This window comes from Rhinichthys klamathensis, unplaced genomic scaffold, assembly GCF_029890125.1.
Source record: "Rhinichthys klamathensis goyatoka isolate OS25496 unplaced genomic scaffold, OSU_Roscu_1.1 h1tg000562l_1, whole genome shotgun sequence".
Taxonomy (NCBI): Eukaryota; Metazoa; Chordata; class Actinopteri; order Cypriniformes; family Leuciscidae; genus Rhinichthys; species Rhinichthys klamathensis.
The window spans coordinates 498,274-511,391 of NW_026607028.1; the positions used below are offsets into that span (position 1 = coordinate 498,274).

General features: G+C 48.1%; 1 protein-coding gene and 9 non-coding genes across 10 annotated transcripts; 5 read left to right on the forward strand and 5 right to left on the reverse strand.

Annotated features, from left to right (window-relative positions):
* Positions 1 to 1,247: 1,247 nt before the first annotated feature.
* On the reverse strand, positions 1,248 to 2,459 carry LOC130073800 (paraneoplastic antigen Ma1-like). The gene has a single exon (XM_056239416.1). It carries the CDS (start codon positions 2,457 to 2,459, stop codon positions 1,248 to 1,250), a length of 1,212 nt encoding a protein of 403 aa, XP_056095391.1.
* A 2,860-nt stretch (positions 2,460 to 5,319) lies between these two features.
* Positions 5,320 to 5,392, forward strand: trnar-acg (transfer RNA arginine (anticodon ACG)). The gene has a single exon. It is a non-coding gene; the product is annotated as a tRNA-Arg (tRNA).
* Positions 5,393 to 6,154: 762 nt separating this feature from the next.
* trnae-cuc (transfer RNA glutamic acid (anticodon CUC)) lies at positions 6,155 to 6,226 on the reverse strand. The gene has a single exon. It is a non-coding gene; the product is annotated as a tRNA-Glu (tRNA).
* A 378-nt stretch (positions 6,227 to 6,604) lies between these two features.
* trnar-acg (transfer RNA arginine (anticodon ACG)) lies at positions 6,605 to 6,677 on the forward strand. The gene has a single exon. It is a non-coding gene; the product is annotated as a tRNA-Arg (tRNA).
* Positions 6,678 to 7,439: 762 nt separating this feature from the next.
* On the reverse strand, positions 7,440 to 7,511 carry trnae-cuc (transfer RNA glutamic acid (anticodon CUC)). Its single transcript has one exon. It is a non-coding gene; the product is annotated as a tRNA-Glu (tRNA).
* Positions 7,512 to 8,109: 598 nt separating this feature from the next.
* Positions 8,110 to 8,196, forward strand: trnay-gua (transfer RNA tyrosine (anticodon GUA)). Its single transcript is given in 2 exon segments — positions 8,110 to 8,146; positions 8,161 to 8,196. It is a non-coding gene; the product is annotated as a tRNA-Tyr (tRNA).
* Positions 8,197 to 9,596: 1,400 nt separating this feature from the next.
* trnae-cuc (transfer RNA glutamic acid (anticodon CUC)) lies at positions 9,597 to 9,668 on the reverse strand. The gene has a single exon. It is a non-coding gene; the product is annotated as a tRNA-Glu (tRNA).
* Positions 9,669 to 10,266: 598 nt separating this feature from the next.
* On the forward strand, positions 10,267 to 10,353 carry trnay-gua (transfer RNA tyrosine (anticodon GUA)). The gene is given in 2 exon segments: positions 10,267 to 10,303; positions 10,318 to 10,353. It is a non-coding gene; the product is annotated as a tRNA-Tyr (tRNA).
* Positions 10,354 to 11,753: 1,400 nt separating this feature from the next.
* Positions 11,754 to 11,825, reverse strand: trnae-cuc (transfer RNA glutamic acid (anticodon CUC)). Its single transcript has one exon. It is a non-coding gene; the product is annotated as a tRNA-Glu (tRNA).
* A 597-nt stretch (positions 11,826 to 12,422) lies between these two features.
* On the forward strand, positions 12,423 to 12,509 carry trnay-gua (transfer RNA tyrosine (anticodon GUA)). Its single transcript is given in 2 exon segments — positions 12,423 to 12,459; positions 12,474 to 12,509. It is a non-coding gene; the product is annotated as a tRNA-Tyr (tRNA).
* Positions 12,510 to 13,118: the final 609 nt, after the last annotated feature.

The window sequence follows — 13,118 nt, forward strand, 5'->3', positions numbered from 1 at the left end:
ATTCTGACTCACGAATGATTCCTGCTTCAAGCAATTCCTCTAGATGTCGCCGGACAGCTTCAAGATCGTTGGGATGGATTGGTCTTGCTTTCTGCTTGAAGGGGGTTTCGTTGTGTAGCTTGATATTGTGTTTCACTTTGTCTGTTTGACCAACATCCATGTCATGCAACGCAAAGACTTCGGGCATGGCACGCAGTTTCTGAGTGATTCTCTTCCTCCACTCCTCTGGCAGACAGGAATCACCGAAGTCGAAGCAGAGTTCTTTGTCAGATTTTGCATGGACACTGGACACTGAGCAAACAGATTGCACGACATTGTGTGACATTACTTTTTGCAAAGCATGAATATCTGCAATCACACTCTTGCCAGGGATGATAATGTCATGTTCTGTTTCGTTTTTTAACACCACTGGAACCTTGCGTGATGGATACTGAGGTAAGTTTAATAAGCAACTGGCAACTAGCAGTCCTCCAGGAAAGGGTGAACATGAAGGAGGCTCCATCACAGCCCATTTTTCTGTTACTTGTCCACTTACACTCACCACTCCTTCCAGAACGACATTTTGACCCGCAGGAACAACAGTAGGAGTAACATCAGGGAGCCTAACGAATCCTATGCGACTGTTTACTTTCTGCTGGCGTCTGTGTTCGATGGTCTGAATCACGGCTCTGTAGCCATATGGAACAGCTTGACACACTGAATCATTGGTTTCAAGGTACTCTTCATATGCAAGATCCAAAGTGTTTGTGCCTATTAACACATTTGGCTGGGCAGTGCCACCAGTTTCTGGGATCACCAAAGCAAGAGTTGAAACTTCAACGTCGGACCCAAAGAAGTCTCTGGGAAATGCGATTTTCACCTCAATATAACCCAGGTAAGGTACTGCTTGACCATTTGCTGCTTCTATTTCCAGCAGGTTATCCAAAGAAGTTATGCTTAATCCAGGCAGATTTTGCTCATAAAAAGACTGGGAAATGGTGGTCACTTGAGACCCTGTGTCAAGTAAACAAGGACAAGGTTTTCCCTCGATGTTCACTTGAGCAGTGCACTTCGTGCCGATTAATCCTTTGGGTAGGCCAACTGGACGCCATTTTCCATGGGACTTCAAATTGCTCATGTTCACTGACTTCTTGAGACTAGTTTGACAAGTGACAGCCCTTGTACGTCTCGCTACAAGGACTGGGCGGTGTTTAAAGCTCCTGAGGCTCTTGAACAATATTGACTATCCCATAGGGCTTGGCGCTCTTTCAATATCTTCCTCTTATCGTCACTAGGGACGGGTTTGGATCATTTTCACAGATTGAAGCAACATGCCCATCCTCACCACATTGAAAACAATAGCCTGGCCTGGGCCGGTGAGGTGGCTTGTGGTCAGCTGTAGGAGGGTTCTCTCTGGGAAATTGTATGCTTGTCTGCTTCATTTTGCCTTGATTGTTCTTTGGCTCTGGGTTCTTTTGGACTCTGAGCTTTGTCATCTGACTCTGGAGCTCTGTGACTTGTTGCTTTAGCTCAAGAACAGCGTCAGTCGAAGGCAACACACTTCTTCCAGTCTGTTTATTCTTTTGCTTGACAAGCTGACTCTGGAGCTTAGCGACTTGTCTTTTTAATTCATCAACCTGAGATCCTTCTGACATTTCGTTTTGACCTAGATCAAGAGGATTAGCAGTGACAATATGGGAACTGGCTCTTTGTCTCTGTGGGCCTAGGTGCTGTCTCATGCGGCTTTCTTTGGAAAAGTGTTTGTTCTCCTCACTGCGCAACTGTAAGAGTAGCTCAGGGAATGGGGGTGGTCTGTTCCTTTTATGCTCAAGCTGAAGCTTTGCTATTAGTGTGTCGTCCCAACAACCCCGACAGAATTGTTTCAGAAGTTGTCGGTCAGCTTCATCAGCAGGAATACCGCCTCTTTTCATCACTTTGAGAAGGTTAGTGTGCAACCGTTGCAAGTACAAGGAAGGCTTTTCACCTGCATTTTGCAGCGTATTCAGAAACTTTGCGAAAAGGTCATCACCATCCTCTACGGTATCGAAAGCGGAGTCCAAGATATCGAGGTAAGCAACAGGCAAGGCTTTTGGACCTAACTGCTTGACAATTTCAGATGCTGGCGGCAGTAGGCTGTCTAAGATCCTCCTAGATCGATGTATGTCAGACAAAGAAGGGTCTTGAAGAATTAACTCTACACTGTTCCGCCAGGTGTCATAATCAACTTCGCCAGTAGGACGAGGAACTTTGCCTGAGAACACTCGTAGCCTGAACGATACACTAGAGGATGAACCTCCCTCACTTTTCACAATGTGCTCAACGACCATTCTTTGGACTTCAGGTGGGTTCACATCCTTTGCCTCGAGTGTGGGTGAAAGGCTTCCTGTAACCACTCTGTGGACTGTATCAGAATTTCGGCTTCCTTCTGAATTTTCAGTTCGCTTGGGTGGAAAAGGAATGTCAGATGAAGAATCAGTCATTTGGGACGACTCAAGATGATCGTTTGCATAAGTCAGATTGTCAGCAACGGAGGCAGCACTTGAGTGAAGCTGCTCTTTCAAGAGATCGTCGAAAGATCTGCCACTGAGCTTTGCTATCCTCTTCAGTTCGGCAAAGTAATGGTTTGTTGCATTCTCAGTTACTGCTGACGTATAGACACTTGACAGTAGCCTTATGAGATAAGCAACATTGTGCGGGCTCCTAAAAGTGTAAGGCAACATGGGTTTAAGAGCCACTACTGCAGAACAACTGCTGTACTCTACTATGACTTCCCTATGGTAAGACGATTTGGGATTGTCTATGGAAAGGTGTCTATGGACATGACCATACTTGTTTAGAAAATCAGTCAGATCTTCATCAAGTTCTGTGTTTGTGAATCCACTAATTATCACTGAGTTTTCAATTATGATGTTTTCAAGCTCAACTACCTCCATATTGACACTATTTGCACTACTTCAAATTTTAAAGTTATTCTCCTGGTCTCTTGTGCCTTTAAAGGTTTTTTTTATTTATTTATTTTTTACACTACAATGCCCTCCTGGCTGGCTCGCCACTACTGTAGCAGGTAGCGCTATGTAGTGCACCGTAGCTACTCCGTTTCTGTGTGTATCATCTGTATATCAGGATACACGCTATGGACCAGAACTCTAAGTTCGTTACAGAGGGCAAAATGAGGTAAAACACATTAACACTAAACCAAGACAGACCAGGAAAATTACTTTTACTGAGATGATTTCCTTTTACTTTGCAGGAAAATGTAAAATGAATGTAAAATAAAAAGAAATAACAATAAACAATAAAATTGTATAAAACAATGGAATTGTCTCTTTCTCTTTCCCTTTAAGATATGTAGGTTTTGAGCTCCTTTGTGGTTACTTGATCTAATTAAATCTATTTGTATTATATTTATTTACTTTGGTATTTAAATCGTGTTCTTTTGTATATCAATTTGTTTTTAATAGACTTAAATTCAATTTTAGTTTTATGTAATTTCTCGTGTTCTAATTTATTATAGTTTTTTGGAGCTTTGTTTCTTATTAATTTGGCTGAGTTAGAACCTTTAACCCAGAATAGAAAATACAATTCACATAACAGATTACTTCAAGAAAAATAACAATTCAACTGAAAATAATACAAAACTTAACAGCAACTCACTGTAGATAAACAGTTCTCAGTCCATGGAACAATTCTGTATGCAAACACAATTAGTCCTTTGAATCCAACGATGAAATCAACAAATATGAAAGTCTCTTGGTATGGTGTAGTGCAAAAATGTCTGTAGTGCAACAATCAGTTCTGTACGATACTCAGTGTTGAGGTAATTGCTGAGAAATACCACTAAGCATGAATTCCACTTGTGACATCAGATAAGGCACGGATCACACGATGAATCACAGGATTTCTTGTCTCTTTTAGGACTTTTCAGCTGGGAGGCTCGCCATCTCAGGATCACAGCTTTTTTTCCGAATCTCAAAAAAAAACCTGACCAAATCCGGGGGATTTCAATACACAATTAATCAGTCACATCGGATTCTACAGGGCTCGCAATCGGCTATCATCCACTCCAAAATCAATCATTTATCACACTTTTGATCCACTTTGATTTCACTCGCGATCTGTGAAGCTCGTGCTCTCTGCAATTATGCGTCTCGTTTCAGTGACGTCATACACAGCGCCCGTCTAATGACAAACGTCACGCTTTAATTATTCAAGTTAATTTAATTATTTTAATGTTCATGGCACAGCAGAATGACTTTGGCAACACATTATGTTACTTATTTAAGCATTTTGAGTGACAATATAATTATTACAAATTATATATTTTTTTTTTGATCAGCTCAATTTTGACCTGGGTTACAAGTGTCTGTTATGCCAACGCAGGAATGGGAGGAAACTGAACCCCCTGGGCAAGGCAAATGAGAGCTCCCTCCGGTGAGCCTGATGAAATTGAATTCAGTAAACAATCCCTACGGATCATTCCCATGTTCTTAAAGGGGGCGGTCACACACTAAAAGCCAAAAGGCCTGCTCCAGGCGGGAGGAAGATCCCATATGGTCTAGTGGCGGCCCGGGTTTGACTTCCGGTATGGGAAGCTGGGGTTGCCTTTGCTTCACTTATCGAAACAGCCAGCACGTCTGTCTGTGCTAGTAGCACTTTTAGCCAGCGGCGGAGCTTCAGCAACCTGATAGGTTGAGGTTCTGTCCCTGACCAGAGTGCCTTCGATAGGAGGCAAGTTGGCAATCCTTAGGTCACTGGTTCGACTCCGGCTCGAAGGAGTTCATTTTCACGCGCAAACATTTCTTTGGCAGTGCTTCTCGACAAGGCCATCAGCACTTGATTTCTTTGTCCGCCATTTTGCAATCACGACCGCCGCTGGAGGGCAAAAGCTCATTCCCTGAACGGGAATCGAACCCGAGCCGCGGCGGTGAGAGCGCCGAATCCTAACCACTAGACCACCAGGGAAGGTCTGTTGAGTCCTTCCCCTCAAGCCCGGCTGTGGGACTCTACCACATTTCCCAGCAAGACCACTAGGGCTTGTATTTTCCTCCAGGAGAGGAGACGTCTCTGACCCTGGATCCCAGTTCTTCCGCTGAGAAACTGTCACAGGCTCTGTAGGAATATCCTAACAACACCACAACTTGCCATGAAAACAAAGCAACCGAGATCCCCAATATGTGAAGCCTCCATCTCGAAGGTTTTTATAGCAGGCCCCTCATCGGACCCTTTCCTGACGTTGGCTCGAGGCCTGTTAATGGCATGAAAAAGAGTAGATGTCATGACAGGCCTCTGCCCAGTCGAACACCAACAGGTCCTGTGTAAGCTCAAGGACACCTGATCGGTGGGCCAGTGGCGCAATGGATAACGCGTCTGACTACGGATCAGAAGATTCTAGGTTCGACTCCTGGCTGGCTCGCTCTGCCTCTTTTGCTTCGCTGTCAGCCCAAAGCCATTTTATTATTCCGTTTTATTAGCCCGTAGTTTTTGTTATTATTATTATTGGATTGGTTGATTAATATTAAAAATTGACAGTCCAACAATAGGCTGCTTTGTCAGTGGGATTACGGTTACCATACAATACCATGCGTCTTTTCAAATGCATTGCATGAGTACTGTCACAAGGACCTTGCTTTACGACCAGTTTACAGTGTCTGTTATGCCAACGCAGGAATGGGAGGAAACTGAACCCCCTGGGCAAGGCAAATGAGAGCTCCCTCCGGTGAGCCTGATGAAATTGAATTCAGTAAACAATCCCTACGGATCATTCCCATGTTCTTAAAGGGGGCGGTCACACACTAAAAGCCAAAAGGCCTGCTCCAGGCGGGAGGACGATCCCATATGGTCTAGCGGCGGCCCGGGTTTGACTTCTGGTATGGGAAGCTGGGGTTGCCTTTGCTTCACTTATCGAAACAGCCAGCACGTCTGTCTGTGCTAGTAGCACTTTTAGCCAGCGACGGAGCTTCAGCAACCTGATAGGTTGAGGTTCTGTCCCTGACCAGAGTGCCTTCGATAGGAGGCAAGTTGGCAATCCTTAGGTCACTGGTTCGACTCCGGCTCGAAGGAGTTCATTTTCACGCGCAAACATTTCTTTGGCAGTGCTTCTCGACGAGGCCATCAGCACTTGATTTCGTTGTCCGCCATTTTGCAATCACGACCGCCGCTGGAGGGCAAAAGCTCATTCCCTGACCGGGAATCGAACCCGGGCCGCGGCGGTGAGAGCGCCGAATCCTAACCACTAGACCACCAGGGAAGGTCTGTTGAGTCCTTCCCCTCAAGCCCAGCTGTGGGACTCTACCACATTTCCCAGCAAGACCACTAGGGCTTGTATTTTCCTCCAGGAGAGGAGACGTCTCTGACCCTGGATCCCAGTTCTTCCGCTGAGAAACTGTCACAGGCTCTGTAGGAATATCCTAACAACACCACAACTTGCCATGAAAACAAAGCAACCGAGATCCCCAATATGTGAAGCCTCCATCTCGAAGGTTTTTATAGCAGGCCCCTCATCGGACCCTTTCCTGACGTTGGCTCGAGGCCTGTTAATGGCATGAAAAAGAGTAGATGTCATGACAGGCCTCTGCCCAGTCGAACACCAACAGGTCCCGTGTAAGCTCAAGGACACCTGATCGGTGGGCCAGTGGCGCAATGGATAACGCGTCTGACTACGGATCAGAAGATTCTAGGTTCGACTCCTGGCTGGCTCGCTCTGCCTCTTTTGCTTCGCTGTCAGCCCATAGCCATTTTATTATTCCTTTTTATTAGCCCGTAGTTTTTGTTATTATTATTATTGGATTGGTTGATTAATATTAAAAATTGACAGTCCAACAATAGGCTGCTTTGTCAGTGGGATTACGGTTACCATACAATACCATGCGTCTTTTCAAATGCATTGCATGAGTACTGTCACAAGGACCTTGCTTTACGACCAGTTTACAGTGTCTGTTATGCCAACGCAGGAATGGGAGGAAACTGAACCCCCTGGGCAAGGCAAATGAGAGCTCCCTCCGGTGAGCCTGATGAAATTGAATTCAGTAAACAATCCCTACGGATCATTCCCATGTTCTTAAAGGGGGCGGTCACACACTAAAAGCCAAAAGGCCTGCTCCAGGCGGGAGGACGATCCCATATGGTCTAGCGGCGGCCCGGGTTTGACTTCCGGTATGGGAAGCTGGGGTTGCCTTTGCTTCACTTATCGAAACAGCCAGCACGTCTGTCTGTGCTAGTAGCACTTTTAGCCAGCGGCGGAGCTTCAGCAACCTGATAGGTTGAGGTTCTGTCCCTGACCAGAGTGCCTTCGATAGGAGGCAAGTTGGCAATCCTTAGGTCACTGGTTCGACTCAGGCTCGAAGGAGTTCATTTTCACGCACAAACATTTCTTTGGCAGTGCTTCTCGACGAGGCCATCAGCACTTGATTTCGTTGTCCGCCATTTTGCAATCACGACCGCCGCTGGAGGGCAAAAGCTCATTCCCTGACCGGGAATCGAACCCGGGCCGCGGCGGTGAGAGCGCCGAATCCTAACCACTAGACCACCAGGGAAGGTCTGTTGAGTCCTTCCCCTCAAGCCCGGCTGTGGGACTCTACCACATTTCCCAGCAAGACCACTAGGGCTTGTATTTTCCTCCAGGAGAAAATTGACAGTCCAACAATAGGCTGCTTTGTCAGTGGGATTACGGTTACCATACAATACCATGCGTCTTTTCAAATGCATTGCATGAGTACTGTCACAAGGACCTTGCTTTACGACCAGTTTACAGTGTCTGTTATGCCAACGCAGGAATGGGAGGAAACTGAACCCCTTGGGCAAGGCAAATGAGAGCTCCCTCCGGTGAGCCTGATGAAATTGAATTCAGTAAACAATCCCTTCGGATCATTCCCATGTTCTTAAAGGGGGCGGTCACACACTAAAAGCCAAAAGGCCTGCTCAGGGCGGGAGGAAGATCCCATATGGTCTAGCAGTCAGGATTCCTAGTTTTCACCCAGGCGGCCCGGATTCGGCTCCCGGTATGGGAAGCTGGGTTTGCCTTTACTTCACTTATCGAAACAGCCAGCACGTCTGTCTGTGCTAGTAGCACTTTTAGCCAGCGGCGGAGCTTCGGCAACCTGATAGGTTGAGGTTCTGTCCCCAACCAGCGTGCCTTCGATAGCTCAGCTGGTAGAGCGGAGGACTGTAGGAGGCAAATTGGCAATCCTTAGGTCGCTGGTTCGACTCCGGCTCGAAGGAGTTCTTTTTCACATGCAAACATTTATTTGGCCGTGCTTCTCGGCGAGGAAATCAGCATTTGTTTTCGTAGTCCGCCATTTTGCAATCACGTCCGCCGCTGGAGGGCAAAAGCTCGTTCCCTGACCGGGAACCAAACCTGGGCCGCGGCGGTGAGAGCGCCAAATCCTAACAACTAGACAACCAGGGAAGGTCTGTTGAGCCCTTCCCCTCAAGCCCAGCTGTGGGACTCTATCACATTTCCCAGCAAGACCACTATGGCTTGTATTTTCCTCCAGGAGAGGAGACGTCTCTGACCCTGGATCCCAGTTCTTCCGCTGAGAAACTGTCACAGGCTCTGTAGGAATATCCTAACAACACCACAACTTGCCATGAAAACAAAGCAACCGAGATCCCCAATATGTGAAGCCTCCATCTCGAAGGTTTTTATAGCAGGCCCCTCATCGGACCCCTTCCTGACGTTGGCTCGAGGCCTGTTAATGGCATGAGAAAGAGTAGATGTCATGACAGGCCTCTGCCCAGTCGAACACCAACAGGTCCCGTGTAAGCTCAAGGACAGCTGATCGGTGGGCCAGTGGCGCAATGGATAACACGTCTGACTACGGATCAGAAGATTCTAGGTTTGACACCTGGCTGGCTCGCTCTGCCTCTTTTGCTTCGCTGTCAGCCCATAGCCATTTTATTATTCCGTTTTATTAGCCCGTAGTTTTTGTTATTATTATTATTGGATTGGTTGATTAATATTAAAAATTGACAGTCCAACAATAGGCTGCTTTGTCAGTGGGATTACGGTTCCCATACAATACCATGCGTCTTTTCAAATGCATTGCATGAGTACTGTCACAAGGACCTTGCTTTACGACCAGTTTACAGTGTCTGTTATGCCAACGCAGGAATGGGAGGAAACTGAACCCCCTGGGCAAGGCAAATGAGAGCTCCCTCCGGTGAGCCTGATGAAATTGAATTCAGTAAACAATCCCTACGGATCATTCCCATGTTCTTAAAGGGGGCGGTCACACACTAAAAGCCAAAAGGCCTGCTCCAGGCGGGAGGAAGATCCCGTATGGTCTAGCGGCGGCCCGGGTTTGACTTCCGGTATGGGAAGCTGGGGTTGCCTTTGCTTCACTTATCGAAACAGCCAGCACGTCTGTCTGTGCTAGTAGCACTTTTAGCCAGCGGCGGAGCTTCAGCAACCTGATAGGTTGAGGTTCTGTCCTTGACCAGAGTGCCTTCGATAGAAGGCAAGTTGGCAATCCTTAGGTCACTGGTTCGACTCCGGCTCGAAGGAGTTCATTTTCACGCACAAACATTTCTTTGGCAGTGCTTCTCAACGAGGCCATCAGCACTTGATTTCGTTGTCCGCCATTTTGCAATCACGACCGCCACTGGAGGGCAAAAGCTCATTCCCTGACCGGGAATCGAACCCGGGCCGCGGCGGTGAGAGCGCCGAATCCTAACCACTAGACCACCAGGGAAGGTCTGTTGAGTCCTTCCCCTCAAGCCCAGCTGTGGGACTCTACCACATTTCCCAGCAAGACCACTAGGGCTTGTATTTTCCTCCAGGAGAAAATTGACAGTCCAACAATAGGCTGCTTTGTCAGTGGGATTACGGTTACCATACAATACCATGCGTCTTTTCAAATGCATTGCATGAGTACTGTCACAAGGACCTTGCTTTACGACCAGTTTACAGTGTCTGTTATGCCAACGCAGGAATGGGAGGAAACTGAACCCCCTGGGCAAGGCAAATGAGAGCTCCCTCCGGTGAGCCTGATGAAATTGAATTCAGTAAACAATCCCTTCGGATCATTCCCATGTTCTTAAAGGGGGCGGTCACACACTAAAAGCCAAAAGGCCTGCTCAGGGCGGGAGGAAGATCCCATATGGTCTAGCAGTCAGGATTCCTAGTTTTCACCCAGGCGGCCCGGATTCGGCTCCCGGTATGGGAAGCTGGGTTTGCCTTTACTTCACTTATCGAAACAGCCAGCACGTCTGTCTGTGCTAGTAGCACTTTTAGCCAGCGGCGGAGCTTCAGCAACCTGATAGGTTGAGGTTCTGTCCCCAACCAGCGTGCCTTCGATAGCTCAGCTGGTAGAGCGGAGGACTGTAGGAGGCAAATTGGCAATCCTTAGGTCGCTGGTTCGACTCCGGCTCGAAGGAGTTCTTTTTCACATGCAAACATTTATTTGGCCGTGCTTCTCGGCGAGGAAATCAGCATTTGTTTTCGTAGTCCGCCATTTTGCAATCACGTCCGCCGCTGGAGGGCAAAAGCTCGTTCCCTGACCGGGAACTGAACCTGGGCCGCGGCGGTGAGAGCGCCAAATCCTAACAACTAGACAACCAGGGAAGGTCTGTTGAGCCCTTCCCCTCAAGCCCAGCTGTGGGACTCTATCACATTTCCCAGCAAGACCACTATGGCTTGTATTTTCCTCCAGGAGAGGAGACGTCTCTGACCCTGGATCCCAGTTCTTCCGCTGAGAAACTGTCACAGGCTCTGTAGGAATATCCTAACAACACCACAACTTGCCATGAAAACAAAGCAACCGAGATCCCCAATATGTGAAGCCTCCATCTCAAAGGTTTTTATAGCAGGCCCCTCATCGGACCCCTTCCTGACGTTGGCTCGAGGCCTGTTAATGGCATGAGAAAGAGTAGATGTCATGACAGGCCTCTGCCCAGTCGAACACCAACAGGTCCCGTGTAAGCTCAAGGACAGCTGATCGGTGGGCCAGTGGCGCAATGGATAACGCGTCTGACTACGGATCAGAAGATTCTAGGTTTGACTCCTGGCTGGCTCACTCTGCCTCTTTTGCTTCGCTGTCAGCCCATAGCCATTTTATTATTCCGTTTTATTAGCCCGTAGTTTTTGTTATTCTTATTATTGGATTGGTTGATTAATATTAAAAATTGACAGTCCAACAATAGGCTGCTTTGTCAGTGGGATTACGGTTCCCATACAATACCATGCGTCTTTTCAAATGCATTGCATGAGTACTGTCACAAGGACCTTGCTTTACGACCAGTTTACAGTGTCTGTTATGCCAACGCAGGAATGGGAGGAAACTGAACCCCCTGGGCAAGGCAAATGAGAGCTCCCTCCGGTGAGCCTGATGAAATTGAATTCAGTAAACAATCCCTACGGATCATTCCCATGTTCTTAAAGGGGGCGGTCACACACTAAAAGCCAAAAGGCCTGCTCCAGGCGGGAGGAAGATCCCGTATGGTCTAGCGGCGGCCCGGGTTTGACTTCCGGTATGGGAAGCTGGGGTTGCCTTTGCTTCACTTATCGAAACAGCCAGCACGTCTGTCTGTGCTAGTAGCACTTTTAGCCAGCGGCGGAGCTTCAGCAACCTGATAGGTTGAGGTTCTGTCCTTGACCAGAGTGCCTTCGATAGAAGGCAAGTTGGCAATCCTTAGGTCACTGGTTCGACTCCGGCTCGAAGGAGTTCATTTTCACGCACAAACATTTCTTTGGCAGTGCTTCTCAACGAGGCCATCAGCACTTGATTTCGTTGTCCGCCATTTTGCAATCACGACCGCCACTGGAGGGCAAAAGCTCATTCCCTGACCGGGAATCGAACCCGGGCCGCGGCGGTGAGAGCGCCGAATCCTAACCACTAGACCACCAGGGAAGGTCTGTTGAGTCCTTCCCCTCAAGCCCAGCTGTGGGACTCTACCACATTTCCCAGCAAGACCACTAGGGCTTGTATTTTCCTCCAGGAGAAAATTGACAGTCCAACAATAGGCTGCTTTGTCAGTGGGATTACGGTTACCATACAATACCATGCGTCTTTTCAAATGCATTGCATGAGTACTGTCACAAGGACCTTGCTTTACGACCAGTTTACAGTGTCTGTTATGCCAACGCAGGAATGGGAGGAAACTGAACCCCCTGGGCAAGGCAAATGAGAGCTCCCTCCGGTGAGCCTGATGAAATTGAATTCAGTAAACAATCCCTTCGGATCATTCCCATGTTCTTAAAGGGGGCGGTCACACACTAAAAGCCAAAAGGCCTGCTCAGGGCGGGAGGAAGATCCCATATGGTCTAGCAGTCAGGATTCCTAGTTTTCACCCAGGCGGCCGGATTCGGCTCCCGGTATGGGAAGCTGGGTTTGCCTTTACTTCACTTATCGAAACAGCCAGCACGTCTGTCTGTGCTAGTAGCACTTTTAGCCAGCGGCGGAGCTTCAGCAACCTGATAGGTTGAGGTTCTGTCCCCAACCAGCGTGCCTTCGATAGCTCAGCTGGTAGAGCGGAGGACTGTAGGAGGCAAATTGGCAATCCTTAGGTCGCTGGTTCGACTCCGGCTCGAAGGAGTTCTTTTTCACATGCAAACATTTATTTGGCCGTGCTTCTCGGCGAGGAAATCAGCATTTGTTTTCGTAGTCCGCCATTTTGCAATCACGTCCGCCGCTGGAGGGCAAAAGCTCGTTCCCTGACCGGGAACTGAACCTGGGCCGCGGCGGTGAGAGCGCCAAATCCTAACAACTAGACAACCAGGGAAGGTCTGTTGAGCCCTTCCCCTCAAGCCCAGCTGTGGGACTCTATCACATTTCCCAGCAAGACCACTATGGCTTGTATTTTCCTCCAGGAGAGGAGACGTCTCTGACCCTGGATCCCAGTTCTTCCGCTGAGAAACTCTCACAGGCTCTGTAGGAATATCCTAACAACACCACAACTTGCCATGAAAACAAAGCAACCGAGATCCCCAATATGTGAAGCCTCCATCTCGAAGGTTTTTATAGCAGGCCCCTCATCGGACCCCTTCCTGACGTTGGCTCGAGGCCTGTTAATGGCATGAGAAAGAGTAGATGTCATGACAGGCCTCTGCCCAGTCGAACACCAACAGGTCCCGTGTAAGCTCAAGGACAGCTGATCGGTGGGCCAGTGGCGCAATGGATAACGCGTCTGACTACGGATCAGAA